Source organism: Diabrotica virgifera, chromosome 1 (assembly GCF_917563875.1).
Source record: "Diabrotica virgifera virgifera chromosome 1, PGI_DIABVI_V3a".
Classification (NCBI taxonomy): Eukaryota; Metazoa; Arthropoda; class Insecta; order Coleoptera; family Chrysomelidae; genus Diabrotica; species Diabrotica virgifera.
In genome coordinates, this window is record NC_065443.1 from 236121609 (window position 1) to 236138270 (window position 16662).

Sequence of the window (16662 nt, forward strand, 5' to 3'; positions counted from 1 at the left end):
AACCATAAACACTAAGCATTTTTCTTGAATAGAATTTTAACATTAAGAGTGATCGCCCAGTGGCTATAACTCTATTGGTTGAATATTTTTCTAACTGGATGTACTGTACATTGGTATGACATATCTATTTACTTCACTGTTGTCCGATTTAAGTGATTTTTTTGATATGTTATTACAGCCTAAGGGCCTCCATATACGGACTGCAAAGTGCAGTCGAGACCCAACTGCACGAGTGCGGTCGCGTTGCGATTGGACTCGACTGTACCCAGCTGTCCGGTTAAAGTCGTGTGCGACTGCACCTATTCAATCAGTTGCAATATGGATTCGGACGAAGACAGACTACTTCTGATTTTGTTATTACTTAAACGAAAGTGTAGAAAACGTCGTAGAACGTGGGTGCACGCTATATTGCAAACTAGAGAGCATAATGGAATATTTCAAGTCATCGTCCAAATCAGCTATATTTTGCATTTTTCTTGAAAACAAGCACAATAATAGTATACTGTATCGTGGTACAAATATGAATGAATGATCTAATCGGGATGCTCGACAGGAAAGATGCGGTTTGCAGTCGGACTGCAAACTGCTCAATGCGGTTCGTGCGAGATGTGTCCAACCGCTTTTTACTGCCGGCAGCACGGCGAAACTCGAAAGTTCACCACACCCTGTGGACTATTCTAGCATCTATAAAATACTGAAATTAAAACCCAACTATAGCCTCAGATTTTCTTAACATTCTGTTTTTTGATTCAATCGTTTATGTTCGATAATTAAAAAGTTAGGTACTTAAACAACTAGCCATGTTCTTCATCAATACAGGGTGTTTCTAAATAAGTGCAACAAACTATTGCGTTCGATAATTAAAAATTTAGGTATTTTAACAACTAGCCATGTTTTTCATCAATACAGGATGTGCGACAAACGTTAAAGGGTAATTCTGCATGAAAAAGAAATGCCAGTGTGCTTTATAAACTTACGTCCGCAAATGCTTCGTTTTCGAGATACGGTTAAAATTTTTCTTACAAACTGACGATTTATTTATTGCTCTAAAACCGGTTGAGATATGCAAATGAAATTTGGTGGGTTTTAAGAGGTAGTTATTGCGCATTTTTTACATACAATTAAGAATTTTATATTCACCATTGACGTACAAAATCGTCAGTTTGTAAGATTAATTTCAACATCCTGTATCTCGGAAACGAAGCATTTGCGGACTTTGCCGCACTTATTTAGAAACACCATGTATTGATGAAGGACATGGCTAGTTGTCAACTTTTTTATTATCCAACATAAGCGAATTAATCAAAAACAGAATATTAAGAAAACCTGAGGCTATAGTTGGGTTTTAATTTCAGTATTTTATAAAATCTAGAATATTCCACAGGGTGTGGTGAACTTTGAGAAAAAAACCAGTTTGATTTGTACACCCGGTATACAGTGACAATTTACCTGTCTAGCTACAATTTTATTACAGCGATATTGTTAAAGAATAAAGCTATAACATTTAAAAAAAAACACTTAAATCGTTAAAACCACCTTAAAAATGACCCATTTTTAAGGTGGTGCGTTAATTTCTTGGAGTAGTGTATTGTAATACCGATTATGATTTAATTAAAATTAACTTATTAATATCAAATGAGCACTTATTTTGCTGGAGTGGGTGCAGTTCTATAATTGCCATGAATATGTCCTTAACCTTCAAAACTTTTAAAGGTATTGAGAGTGAGTTGCAAAAAACCATATACATTACATATACATATTAACTTTCTATATTTAAATATTTTTTTGAAAATTTTTTGTTTGACAATATAGACTAACGCCCGGTTTCATAATCAGTTAAAGTGGACTTTAAATTTTAAGTTGGTACCTTTATCAATGCAATTTATATGGGTGTCAACTTTAAAGTGAACTTTAGTTAATGTTCACTTTAAGTTGATTATGAAACCGGGCGTAAGATATTAAATTATTTGTCCGGCACTTACATATTTTACCATCTTGACAAAATCCTGAAATTATCAATGTAGAATTAAATGATTTTTAGTTTCTTGCAATCCACTTCAAGTGTGTTCTATCTTTGAAACTTTATAGTTAGGTATTATTATTAAAATAAAAGTGTGTTTTCATAACCCGTTTGTATTATTCTTACTTATGATTATGACGTCAATTAGATATACATACATGTAAGGAGTATCACTCGAAAAAGTGTCCCTTTAAGCTAAAAGTCTAATATTTAAGACCCGTCGACCTGACTAGATATCTGGAGATTCTAAGGGTTGGAAAATCACTGTCCTTGATCTTGTTTTGAAGACATTATGTTTACAAAAAAAGATTTCGAACTCACACTAAATATGTCATGTAACATGTAACGATCACGCTCCTGCGCACTAAACACAATAACCTAATAAAGCAAGTTTATTAAGGGTACGATATTGCAGTCAAGAACTGGAGCAACATGTAAACCACCATAAAGGCGGGTTGACATTACTAGTGAATAACGAACGTGGCTCACGCTTATGTATTTTTCCCATGCTATTGTTAGATATTTTATTATATATTTTCAAACTTGAGCAGTACATTTGTATTTATGCAATGCATAGACGGTGAAAATTATTTTCCAATGTTTAGTTTTAACATTTTTTGTCAGTTTCTTAATAATTCGCACTTTGTTTTAAGTGTAAAGTTGTTACTTCTCCTAAATAAAGCGCAAAAACCAAAATATTTAATCCGGTCAACTTGGACATCAAAATATGTAGTTGGCAAATAACAAAAATTGCCGGAGAGCCAAATTTTGGTGGAGAACTCGAGTTTACCATAACAAATAAAATTTTAAAAGTCCCCATCGATTCCATGTGTGCAACAAAAGTTATTCGGGGTCAAAGGTCAAAATTTGAGATTTTTTGGATTTTTCTCGAAAACGGTAAGTTTTATCAAAAAAGAACCTTAAACCAAAGTTGTAGATCTTAAAATTCTCTACAAAAATAGTCCTTATTATTTTTTTCCTAAGAGTTGCCATTCCTGAGATATCGCGATTTTAAAAGTTACTTTATACATTATATGCACATATTAAGCCACGTACAGTAGGAAAAATGAAAGAATACCCATGAACGAACATATAAAACACGCTGCATTTTCCTGTCACCGTGTCACACAAAAAAATTGGCCAGTGCAAGTACATGTAAATATTATTATTACATGTACTTGCGCTGGGCAATTTTATATGCATAATGTGGCACTTAAGACAAGTATAAATGCCTATTTGTGTCTCTTTTATATAATATATTATACTATTCTGAAAATATTTCTTCAAAAGATAATCAATCCCAAACTGAATTTCCTCTATCCACGTGGCCTTGAAAAACATTTGGCTATACCATTGTTTAAAAAAGAACAGATTAAAACAATGGCTACAATTTTGTCCGTAGGTCTTGTTCATAATATTATCTGTTTCTTTTAGTGCTAAAGGTTCAGTTCAAGTGAATATAAGTGCTTATTACAAGCGTCTACCATTTAGCAGACATTACGGCCTTACAATGACAGTGGTATTTGACGGCTACAGTGACTCAACAAAGAATATTAAAGCTGCAGAACAACGTCGTCGAACTACAAAAACATCATCGGGTTCCGAGATTATCTTTGATGAAAATATAACAGTTCCAGCGAATCAACAACAATTTTTCGCTAACATTAATAATAAATCTTGTTTCATTTCCATGTTAACTGACAAATTAACAGCTGCGAATATTGAAGTGACACAAGCTAAAAATGACGCATATTATTGTTCTTATAATTGAGACAGCAATTGAAAAATTTAAGGCAACAAACACAACAATCGTAGTTGGTGAAGATGTTGATTTGTTAGTACTGCTTACTGCAAGGACTGCAGTAGATAAAGTTATTTATTTTCTGAAACCTGGAAGGACTCAACAGCGAACAGAGATATATTCTTCGAAAAGATTATCGGCTTATCCCAAATGCCAAAAGTACATTTTATTTTTACATGCGATAACCGGCTGCGACACTACGTCAGCAATGTACAGAAGGGGCAAAACGTCAGTACTTAAATTATTCGAAAAAAAAAAAAGATTTGACTGACTGCTGTAAAGTTTTTACAGAACTTGATTCCACACCAAAAACAATAATTACGGAAAGAATTATCTTTCTTCTTGCGGTTTATGGAGCTCCAAAAAAAATAGTTGTCTTGATAAATACCAATACTTAACTTTTGTAAAAAATACGCGAAACAAGAAACAAGTACAACTATCATGTCTTCCTCCAACATCAGCATTTGCTTTTCAACATTTGTATCGAGTATATTATCAAGTTCAAACATGGCTAGGCAATGAACTGAATCCAGAAGACTGGGGTTTTAAATTAATAGATAATACTCTGGAACCGGTTAAAACCTTACTCCCACCTGCTCCAGAAAAACTCCTTAGCACTATTTTTTGCAATTGCAAAAAAGGTTGTAGTGCCAAATGTGGATGTAAAAAAGTCGGGTTGCTGTGTTCTCTAGCGTGTACCAACTGCCAAGGTCAGTCTTGCTCAAATGTCCAGTTTAGTAACCATTTCAATCAACGGTACAACAGAGGAAGACTCCTGTGATTTTAATGAAGAGACCAATGACTCAGTCACATTTGAACAATTTTTGAATATCCAGCAAGAGGAAGAGGAAGAAGATGAAATCGAAGAAGACTTGACTGTTGAAGTAGACTTTCAAGAATATGAATCTGATTAAAATATCTAAAAAAATCAAAACAATAGTTAACCTAATAATCAATAGCAATATCAATAATAAGGTAATATCTAGAACTTAACCGGTATTGTTTCCTTAAATTATCCTAAAATTGTCAAAACAGTTAGTGGAGTAGGCCTGTAGGGGAAACCAAGGTAAAAGAAACGCGCCGAGTACACTACCTCACAGGTGGTGTAGAAAAGTGTGCATATAATGTGACTGTTAGAATCGCGATATCTCAGGAATGGCAACTCTTAGGAAAAAAATAGTAAGGACTATTTTTGTAGAGAATTTTAAGATCTACAACTTTGGCTTAATGTTCTTTTTTGATAAAACTGACCGTTTTCGAAAAAAATCCAAAAAATCTCAAATTTTGACCTTTGACCCCGAATAACTTTTGTTGCACACATGGGATCGATGGGGACTTTTAATACTTTATTTGTTATGGTATACTCTAGCCCTCCACCAAAATTTGGCTCTCCGGCAATTTTTGTTATTTCAAATGTCTATATAGACCGGGTTAATTGCTATTATTTTAATATTGATTATTAAAGTTAGTTCACAAGTCAGGGCCGCCGAGAGGGGTGAGCGGGCCCCGTTAAGAAGTGAAGATCGGGCCCCCGGCAAAAAGTGAAGAGTAAAAAAAATGTTTAACTTTTTTAGAAATAAAATGATCAATAATAAATAATAATAAGAAACATTTAAAATATAAATATTATAACATTTTGATTAGGTATATGATAATAGTGAAAATATTTATATTTTTTCTGATTGACAGATTGCTATAATTTTCGAAAAATCGCATGATTTTACCAAATCATTCTCAACGCATAAAGTTGCTAAGCTGGTTAACCGATCTTGTTTCATTATTATATATATATCTCATAGCATTTTTTATGCGAGAAAGACAACTGAAGGATATTTCCGCTTGTGCGACTGTAATATTCAAAATATTCTTAACACAATAACGACGTTAGGAAATAATGATTCCAATTTGAGATGTTTAATTTTACTAAGCCAATTATCCTTATATATCGCTCCCAAATGAAAAATTTCATCGATCAATTCTTCACTGATGTCTTCTTTATAAAACTCGTGTAATGTATCAATTTTTTTCTTAATATTGTCGTCATCTCCATCTTGGAATGTCCATCAAATGTTAAGTAGCGAATGGGTTTCATTTTCCGCAATAAATCTTCTGGTAAAATTGCTTATTATACAATATATATTCTATGGCAATATTAAATATTTCACAGCAAAATATTGCGTCGGGCTCAAAATTATCAGTCGCGTCATTACTAAGCCCAGGCAAATCATCAAAAAATCTCGCAGGATTCTTGAGCCGTTTTTCTTTATTTGATGTAAATTCTGGATTTATTCCATAATTGCTGGCAACTAATTTAGCTTCTTCAACAATGGAAAACCATGAACTTCTGATTTTTGGAAATCTTCTAGATAATTTTTCTAGATAAGTCCTGATAATTTTTAATCTCCATATCCATAGTTATCTGTCAGCTCTGTAGTATTTGACTCCTGTGATTTATTGCTTTTTAAAGGGCCTAGCCGGGTAAGATGATGAAAAGTGCCCCCAACTCGATTCGAATTCCATATAGGTCACCGTTTAGCATATATAGTGAAACAAACTTTCTGAAATTTTTAGCCCCCTAGGTGGTCATGTGACCCACCTAGAGCCTAATTAGGGTTTTTATGTTTTTATTTTTTATCTCAGCCGCATCGAGAACTAGCGAAAAACTTTAAATAAAAAAGTTGTAAGCTTTAAAAAGTTCTGTCCGAAACAAATTTTTTTTAAATTTTTGACGGGAAATTTAAATTTTAGAACGATTTTAAAATTTTAAATGAGTATAAAAAAATAACTAAGACATTCGTTTTCACGAAAAAAATGTATAACGTGTATTTTTGCATAATATTTCACTCTGAATTTTTTCAAATTTTTAAAATTGGTGAAACGCACCTTTAAAAATGAAAAACCGCATTTTTTCGGTTTTTTTTCGCTTTTTGATACAATTTTATACAAATTTTTCAAAAAAGGTAATACCGTCACTAGAATAGGTAAAAAACTGAAAAATAATTGAGGTTTGCTTAATAAATTTTTTTTGTAATTTTCAAGATACAGGGCGTTGAAGAAAACAAAATTTTACACATTTTTTACGATTTTGCCGAAACTACTTGCAACATTGTAATAAAATTTGGCGAATTTTAAGAGGTAGTTGTTGTGCATTTTTTGACATACAATTATGAATTTTATATTTATCATTGGCGCGCATACGGGTAATGGTCTGAACTTTTTAAAGAAAAAATATAGTACGCCACTGACATATTTCAAATTAAAGGCGGCTGCACAATTGCCCGGGAACGGGAACGAGAACGGAAACGGGAAAAAAGTTAACCTCTATGTAAATTAATGTTGTAGATGCAGAATAACCGAGAACGAGAAGCTGTCCGGTAACGAGAACGGGAAAGTTGCCCATCTTTCAACTTTCTCGTTCCCGTTGTATTCCCGGAACCAATCAGAAAGCAGTATTTACAATAGTGTCAAATGCCAATAAAAATTTGTTTTGTTTACACTGTTTACAGTTTGATCAACCACGTTTTGTTTGTTGTTTACAATTTGAGCGACCACGTTTTAGTGAAACCAAGTGAAACACAATTTTATTTATTGTATCATAATGAACGACGAGTTATTAATAGCTTTAGTGGAAAAATGTCCTCATCTTTATGACCGATGCAGCAAGGACTATAAAGATGAGACATTAAAAAACAATAGTTGGTCTTCTATTGCACAATATTTAGAATCTGATGGTATGTGAACATAGAATTTTAAAATAATTATTGGTTATAAAACAATTATTATTATTAATTACAGTTGCTGCAGTTAAAAAAAGATGGGAAAATATGCGAGACCGTTTTGTGAGAGCATATCGGGAATACAATACAAAAGCTCCATCAGGTTCAGCTGGAGGTCCAAAAAAAGAAATCGATTTTATTTATTTCAATATAATGCTTTGGTTGGGACCATATATCAGAAAAAGAAAGTAAGTCGGATTTATTTATTTTTAATCTCTGGTAACAATGACTCCAAACAGTTGAATCTTTTATGTGGATGTGCAGTATACTAGAAATTGACAATTATTGTCGAGATAGTCCAAATCCTTTTTGTCCTAAAATATCATCCCTCTAAAGTTTCATGAATTGCATTTATTAATGGTGATAATATCTTAAAATAGTGTTAATTACAGTGTATTACATTGTGCTTCTGGTATGTCACATGTATCACTGCATATACAGTAGGACCCCACAAAAATAATTAGATTATAACATAACAAGCAAATTTATCATAAATCCTTTATGTTTAAAAAAACTGGTGCAAAGTAAATTTTTAATAGATTGTATTAAAAACTTCTCATTATAAATGTTTGAACTTTTCATTACAAATTCATACATATAGATTATTCTTAATACACTACTAGCTTTATTACTACCTTCTTTTACATATTTTTTGTTTTAGATTAACATCGTCAATAGCCGAATCACCGCTGGTAAAAAGAAAAGCACCTTCTACGAATTCAAGTTGTAGGTAAGAGAATATTTTGAATATTTAGTTATAGTCCATTAGCTAATGGTAAAATATTGCGAAACCTGTATAACTATAACTCTGCTTCTACTGGGTCTAGAGACCTCATACATACACCATTTTTTTTCACTTTTTTTTAAGCAATTTTTTTACTAAGAATGCTTTTTTTGATAAAATACTTACTTTTTGAGTTATTTGCGAAAAAATGTCTAAAAATATTGTTTTTAATTGAAAAATGAACATATTCACTTCAAATAACTTGAAAAGTATTAACTTAGTGAGAAAACTATAGAACAAAAGTTGTTTAGAATTAGTCAGTTTATCCACTTCAGAGCTTATTTTAAAGGTAAATTTTTTCACCCCCGAGTAAGGGTGAAACACTCCCGGGGTAAAAGTACATATCAGCATAATACATATCACTTTTTTTTATTTGACATGTTAACTATGTGTATGTCACATTTTGTCAATCTAAGCAGTTTTTTAAAATCTGGAGCAAAAATCTTGAGTAAATATAATATTAACAAAGTACCTGGGTAATACTTGAAAATTTTCAACATATAAATTTATTTTTAGCTTTATACCTGTTGGAGAAACCAGTGGAACACAGATGGTGTTTGCAGATAACACTGAGTAAGTTTTTATTTTAAGTTTATTAAGTAAGAGTAAGTTTAAGAGGCAACAGTAGCAATCAACAGGTAGCAACAAACGCGACTCAAGATTACAGCTGTATTTTTGAATATGTTGTCAAGATATTTGGCACACATATTCGTAATATAATAAAGAATGGCGGTACAGAGCTCAATTTGAGAAATACAGTAGAATCCCGCAAATTCGAACCAACGGAAGTAAAAAAAATTTAAAAATTCAAGACAAAAACTTAAAAACATGTTTATTATACAGAGTAAACCCAGAAAATTGAACAATGTAGGATTAATAGGACTTTGACATTTAATATTTCTAAAAAATAAATACGTACTTTAATATGTAGTGCTTATATAGGTTAAACGTAAACTTACTTTGGTTCTCTCGTAGTCAACTTGAGTCCAAAATTATTGTCCACACTCTTGTGAGAACATTTTGGGACTCAAAATCAATGACAATGAAAGCTTTGAATTACTAGTTAGCATGGGATAAACAAGTTTATTTGAAGAAAGTTTATTTTTTTGTTCTTCATGGCAGTACAGGCTCCTTTTTGCAATATTTTATTTAGTTATAGATTAATTTCCACATACTAACATATGTCTCAAATTGGGCTCTATACCGCCATTCTTTATTATATTACGAACACATGTGCCAAATATATCGACAACATATTCAAAATTACAGCCGCAATCTTGGACCACATTTGTTGCTACCTGTTGATCGCTATGGTTGCCTCTTAAGTAAGAGTTTGTTTTATTAAATTTTATTATACCATGTGATTTTGGTTTATAGACTTGATATTTCTGAAGATATAGAGGAAACAGTGAAAACAGAAACTGGAGATCAAGAGGAAATCATCATAGAATATGATCCACCAGAGGAAGTTCCACCACGTTCACTGCATTCCTCGCAGTCAACACCAAAGCAGTCAACGTCAAAACGAAATGTAATGGACGTGATGAGTGTTGCAGCAGCCAATTTTAGCAAACTTTGTGAGACACAACTGCAACAAAAAGAATCCCAAAGCAGTAGTGGCGACATAAATTTTATGAAATCCGTGGTAGAAGACATGAAGTCCTTAACGCCAAGAAATAAATTAAAATTTAAAAAAGAGGTCATGGAGCTTTTATGCAAATACATGGATGAGTAGTAAATAAACTATACAAAAGAACTAATTAGTTTCATTTCATTCAAGTAAAATGTATTTTTCAAGAATAAAAAAATTGTTTATATAGTAATAGTTGGTCAACGCAATGACTAACTTTGTTTGATTTTAATTGAGTCACCACCATTTCTGTCAGGGTAGCAACAGCACACATAATTATACTCTGTCTAATATACTTACAGTTGCACATCATAGCCCGAGACGTCAGATGATACCAACACGAAATATTTAGGTGGTAGGTGTGTTCTTTTTTAGAATCATTTTAATGAGTACACCGGAATTACAGCCACTAGACATATTTTATTATATACGCGTAGAAATAATATTCGAAGATTACTATTAATGTTAACTTAAGGAAATGCACAATAATATGTTTCATTTAATTTGTATAAATCGATTATAAAGATTTGTTTTTATTCTTTACTGTATTTGTTTTATATTTATTAATGTTGTTCTGAAGCTATTTCCTTGTGGTATTTTTACAATCAACTATTTTCAATAGGAAATAAGCCACAATTTTACCAAAAAAAGATTTTATCAAAATAACACTAATTAAACAAGAATGTTGTGCTGAGTAAAAAATTCTTCTAATAATTTATTTAATCTGACTCATCGGCAATTCAGATATGTATTATACCTACATTTTAAAGTAGAAGACTTTAAAATGATATTGCCAATATTGATGAGTTGCGTTATTATATTTATTGTTTTTATTATTTACTTTAACATAAGATTATAACTTAATTATTGTTGTCTATTTCTAATGCTTTTATTTATTTACATTGAATATTAATTTGTTTTGTTGTATGATCCACTTTTGCAATAATTATGTGATCTATTTGATTTAACCCTTATCTGGGCAAGACATTTTATTTCCATATAAAAGACATGGTGTTTCATGTGATTTAGGATTTTTTTTATACTTTGGCAACTATGTCAAATTAGATCTCTGACATAGATAATGACATGCAACAGTAAGTATATTAGATGGACTGTATGATAAATCCAAAATGCATAGACACCAAGTTGGATATGATCCTATTCATAACACACCAACTCGCATATATATTAAGAAAAATAAATATATGAAAGAATATATTTTACAAATTGAGTTAATGATGTCATGCTATTATATGTATAATGTATAGTTGTAATGTAACGCTATTATATTTATGATGTATAATGTATATAGTCGGTTCGCTAAACTCAGACGCAACTGGCTAGATATTTTAGTAGATAATTTTTTTCTTTTTTGCCAATTTTGCAAAAATTGGCAAAATTACTAACTATTTAGTGATTATTAACTATTTAGTAATTATTTTTTGCCAATTTTACTAAAATTGTCATAATTACCGACTAAAATATCTAGAAAGTTGCGTCTGAGTTTAGCGAACAGACTATAGTAGCATGACATCATTAATTCAATTTCTAAATATATTCTTCCATATATTTATATTTCTTCATATGTATGCAAGCAGCTGTGTTATGAATAAGATCATATCCAACTTTGTGTCTATGCATTTTGGATTTATAGTAGTTACGCGTGACGTTGTGACCCTGACAGAAATGGTGGTGACTGTCTCAATTAGAATGAAACAAATTTATTGATTGAGTTGGCAAACTATTATTATATAAACAATGATAATACATTTATATTTTACAATATACATTAATTAAATTAAAAAACATTAAATTCTGCCCCTATTAATATATGTTTGTTGCCAAGGTACTGAACCTACATCAGATGTTAAATAGTTGGCTAAGCTATCCCTTAATCGTGTTACAGCATTTGCAGCCATGTTCGATCCCATTCGACCAGCAGGGGTTAAATTTGTATCAGCTCTTGTTATTTGTCTCCATTCTCCTTCCACTAATTCACCATCTTCTGAAATTGTATCCATCAATGCTGGTGGAGTATAAATTGGTGATGCCTCAGTCCTTAAATAATTATGTAAGCATATGGTAGCTTTAACAATAGCCTCTGTTGTTTTTATCGAACATAATAAAGGTGACCGATACACTCTCCATCTACTTGCTAAAATTCCAAATGAATTTTCAATTGTCCTTCTGGCACGTGATAATCTAAAAACATTGTTAAGTAATAACCAACATATAGCAGAATCGACAAATATACCTGTAGTTAAATACCAATTTTTTTTCCTCCAAGTTCTTGCCGGGGTAAGGTCTCATAATATAGGACTTCAAAGGAAATGCTTCATCAGCAACAAAAAAGAATGGCATCTCGATATTACTCCCAAGCAAATTTTGGGAGTCTGGCAATTTTACAATACCGTTTTCAAGATCTTGGCCCATTTGAGATCTCCTAAAAACTCCAGAGTCATGTTCAGATCCAGAACCTCCAATATCGACCCACAAAAACTTATAATCGGCATCACAACATGCCAGGAGGACCATACTAAAGTGATTTTTATAATTATAATATTGTGAGCCACTATTTATTGGGCACTGAATTTGAACATGTTTTCCATCAATAGCCCCAAGAGTGTGTGGAAAATCCCACCTATGTAAAAACTGATTGCTGACTTGAAGCCAATCAATTTCATCATGACTTTTTACATAGATGGGTTTTAGGACATTCCAGATTGCTTCACAAGTTTCAAAAATTATCTTGGAAACTGTAGAATGCCCTACTCTAAATTCCCAGGATACATTTTGAAATGATCCTCCATGTGCCAAATATTTTAAGGTCATGGCAAGTCGTAATTCTGGAGACAGATATTCTCGTCTACTACGTTTCAATAAATGACGTTTTATTAAGTTTAAAAGGGAATCAAAAGTTTCGGGAAGCATTCTGGTATATTTGAAAAACATCTCCTGGTCATTTATTTTCATGTGATGAAACAAATTTCTAAAGGCCCCTTTTTCATTTCGTTGTTGAAACATTGGTCTAACCCACCATCTAAAAGCGAAAAAATATTATAGTATGTGTACATTTATGTGATACATATTATAATATAAATATTTGAATGACATGCTTTTTATTGACAAACCTTCTTTGTGATTGAACACATAGTGTGTAAAATTGTTGCAAGATAATAAAAAAAGAAAATATTAACAGCTCGTCCTCATCAAATATATCATCCATATTGTCGGAGTTAACATACAAAGTATTCGAACTTCTATTAGTAGTTTCTGCATCTACATAAACTCGACCCGTGTTGAGCTGCCCCCCCCCCCACTTGCAAAAATTAAAAAACAAATAGCCCTGATTTATGAGCTATTTATGAGCTCTCATATTCCGCAAACTAAAAATTTTGAGCTCGTTCCACTGAGCAGGAATTTAATATCCTAGTGGGGGGGGGGGGCTGAGTCAGCCCCCCCCACTACTTAAAAATAGGAATATTGAATCGGTTTTTGCGGCAGAATTACGAGCTATTTATGAGCTCTTGAAATTATATAGTTTCGATTTTTGAGCTCATCCCCTTCACCCCCAAACAACCCTTTCATTGATTTAACTTAAGAGAAAGATGCTGAGAAAACTTAAAATATTTCGTATTGCGGATATAATTCCTATAGCTTATATACTCTAAGAATAAACTATTAAATCAAGGGCATTTCGATTATTGAGCTACAACCCCTTCGCAAGAAAACCACCCTATCTTCCCGGCTTAAGAGAAAGTTGTACTTAAAATGCGTTAAACTAATTATTTGGCGACTACATATCATTTAATAATTTATAAGCTTCCAAATTACGCGCATTTAGATCAGTAAATTGCAATTTATTTTGTATAGTGCAGTCACTGAAGGTAAAAATCAACGATTACCTTCAATTTCGGTGAACCTTCATCGATTTTCACGAAAATTGGTCAGTGGTTAGAGGATACGTCAAGAAACAAAGGTGACATGGTACCACCTTGCGCCTTTACCCTGAGGGTGGATACCGCCCCTTCTCGGGGGTGAAAATTACTTTATAAAAAATAACTGCACAAATCAATAAAAGAACAAATTAAAAGCAAAATTTATTATATAAAGTTAATAAAATAAGTCAATACTTTTTAAGTTATTAAAGATCAAAGATTTTAATTATTTGTGAAAAAAATGCATGTTTTGAAGAGGTTTTTTTGTAAATCACTGAAAAACTGTAAGTTTTTACAAAAAAAGTTAATAGTAGTTTAATTCGTATAGCTTATATTCTAAGAATAAACTCTAAAATCACGCGCCTTTCGATTATTGAACTACAACCCCTTCGCAAGAAAACCATCCCATATTCCCGGCTTAAGAGAGGGTTGTACTTAAAATAATTTAAATTAATTATTTGTCGACTATATATTGTTTAATAATTTATGAGCTCGCAAAATATACGCATCTCAATTATTGAATTGCCATTTTCTTTCTATAGTGCAGTCACTGAAGGTAAAAATCAACTATGACCTTCGATTTCGGTAAATCTCCATTCATTTTCACGAAAATTGGTGAGCGGATTTTGATACTATCAACTTTTCCTGGATCTTATTTTTGATGGGTATTTCTAAGTACTTTGACAAGTATTTAGTACCTAAGTGTTATAAAATGCATCTTTTTCCCGTTATTTAAGCTTGAACCCTTAGATTTGAACAGTCGCGGAAAAAAATATGTATTTAATTACCAATAACTTACTTTAAATTAACATTAAAGGTTTTTCAAGTAAGCAATTTATTATATTTTTTATTGGCTTCAATTTTAGTGATGAAACCTTTTTTGTAAAAACTTACAGTTTTTGAGTAATTTATGAAAAATCGCTATAAAGCATGCATTTTCTTTCCAAAAATTAAAATATTTGATCTTTAATAACTCAAAAAGTATTGATTTATTTTAATCACATTATATAACAAATTTTGCTTACAATTTGTCCCTCTCTCGATTTGTGGGGTTATTTTTAATAAAGTAATTTTCACTCCCGAGAAGGGGTCCCAAGTAGCAATTTTTCGACGCATTAGTTGTCAGTACAAACAAATGCACTGTATATAACGTTGCCACAGTGGACTTTCAGTTGTTTCGGCCAACGACCCCTAACCCGACTGACATTACGATGTTACAACGTTAAGTAATATCTTTAGTTATATGGGCAACTACGTTATTACTATTGTGACAACTACATATCACAGTTAAGTTTTTTCAACAATCGCAACTACTTAAAAACGTTATAATGCTAAACTAATTTACGCCCATGGGTTTTCTGGCCGACTAGGTAGTTGTCTCTCACGACCCCAGGGCATTTACGTATAGTTCTATAGATGTGTGACACGTTTACGGCAACTTCAGGAGCAAAAAAAGAATTTACTTTATAACCTTACTTTTTTCTTATTATTTTATATTTTATTTTGCTGGAAATTTTCGATTTATTTAACAACCTGTTTATTTGTTTTTTATTAGCTGGTTTGTCCATTGTTTTATCAGTAGATTTGATAAGCTTAAATCTTTGTATCAGCTTTGCTAGACAGGGTTGCCAGGCCAGTTCTTACTCTTTCAGTACTATATCCGTTGCAAGATAATTTGGCTGAAACTCCGACAAAATATGTACTTTTTGTACATATTTTGTCTGAATTCCATCCGAATTATCTTGCAGCGGATAGTAGTTTTGCTTTCAAAAAATCAATAGAAATCAGTAGATTCTTTTTAGGCCCTGTAAATACAGTAAAATCTATGTTAACGGTTACCTGTCAAAATCGCCCGGTTTCATAATAAACTTAAAGTAAACATTAAGTAAAGTTCACTTTAAAGTTGACATTTACCCATATATGAATTGTGATAAAAGTAGGTACCAACTTACTTAAAATTTAAAAAACTGATTATGAAACCGAGCGTTACAATCATTTTGAAAATTCTCCAAACCAATTATATGAAGATTTCCTTATTTAGATCTGGTATTTACCAGTTTCATTTCTCTGTCCATCTATAGGGCTTTTCATCGATTGCCATTTGTTTCGAGCTTCTGTCATGTGTCACATAATATTAATATATCTACGCCATACGTCTGGGATTTGTATTATTGTATATATCAATAAGGTATGACGTAGATATATTAATATTATGTGACACATGACAGAAGCTCGAAACAAATGACTGTGAATGAAAAGCCCTATTATCATCATCTACGTCCTGAATCTTATTTTCAGTAATGACATTGGGAAATTGTAACAAAATGTCTGAAAATTAATTTAGAAATGGGGTGAATACTATTAAAAAGCAAATTTTATTTTAGTGATAACAAAATATTGAAATATACCAAACATCTAATAAAAACATTGCCTACTAGAATTTTTTAAATATCAAAAATATACCAAAACAGTAGATATCTACTAAATGTGGCAACGCTGTTAAGGAGAATGATGCTCTTCATTGCACTGGTCACATGACCTCTGTCACCCAATAAGAGGGTGCGTTCTAAAGTGGTTGGGATAGTCGGTCCAGGCCGTGTTTGGTCGGCGATTGGACTTCTCGGTTGTCTCATCCGTCTATGGTTGGTAATAAGGTATATTTTAAGTAATATTGGTAATGTTGTTTAATGCACCATTTTGGTTTTTTTGGGAT

The 16662-nt window shown here is 32.0% G+C and overlaps 2 protein-coding genes across 2 annotated transcripts; one reads left to right on the forward strand and one right to left on the reverse strand.

Moving 5' to 3' along the window:
• The first annotated feature begins 6892 nt into the window (after window positions 1-6892).
• LOC126882947 (uncharacterized) lies at window positions 6893-10119 on the forward strand. The gene is made up of 5 exons (XM_050648027.1): window positions 6893-7552; window positions 7617-7785; window positions 8259-8327; window positions 8898-8954; window positions 9759-10119. Exons 1-5 carry the CDS (start codon window positions 7420-7422, stop codon window positions 10114-10116), a joined length of 786 nt encoding a protein of 261 aa, XP_050503984.1. The 5' UTR covers window positions 6893-7419; the 3' UTR covers window positions 10117-10119.
• An 87-nt stretch (window positions 10120-10206) lies between these two features.
• LOC126882937 (uncharacterized) lies at window positions 10207-13047 on the reverse strand. Its single transcript, XM_050648017.1, has 2 exons — window positions 12266-13047; window positions 10207-12213 (listed from the first exon to the last, which is right to left on the reverse strand). The coding sequence occupies exons 1-2, from the start codon at window positions 13033-13035 to the stop codon at window positions 11820-11822; spliced, it is 1164 nt and encodes a 387-aa protein (XP_050503974.1). The 5' UTR covers window positions 13036-13047; the 3' UTR covers window positions 10207-11819.
• Between the last annotated feature and the right edge of the window lie 3615 nt (window positions 13048-16662).

Bases quoted from the DNA above. Each gene is read 5' to 3' on its own strand.
- LOC126882947 (XM_050648027.1), top strand. From the start codon at position 7,420: ATGAACGACGAGTTATTAATAGCTTTAGTGGAAAAATGTCCTCATCTT. The intron at 7,553-7,616 runs GTATGTGAACAT...TATTAATTACAG, and splicing joins ACAATATTTAGAATCTGATG to TTGCTGCAGTTAAAAAAAGA. The intron at 8,955-9,758 runs GTAAGTTTTTAT...TTTGGTTTATAG, and splicing joins GTGTTTGCAGATAACACTGA to ACTTGATATTTCTGAAGATA.
- LOC126882937 (XM_050648017.1), bottom strand. From the start codon at position 13,035: ATGTTTCAACAACGAAATGAAAAAGGGGCCTTTAGAAATTTGTTTCAT. The intron at 12,214-12,265 runs GTATATTTGTCG...CAATGTTTTTAG, and splicing joins AAATTGGTATTTAACTACAG to ATTATCACGTGCCAGAAGGA.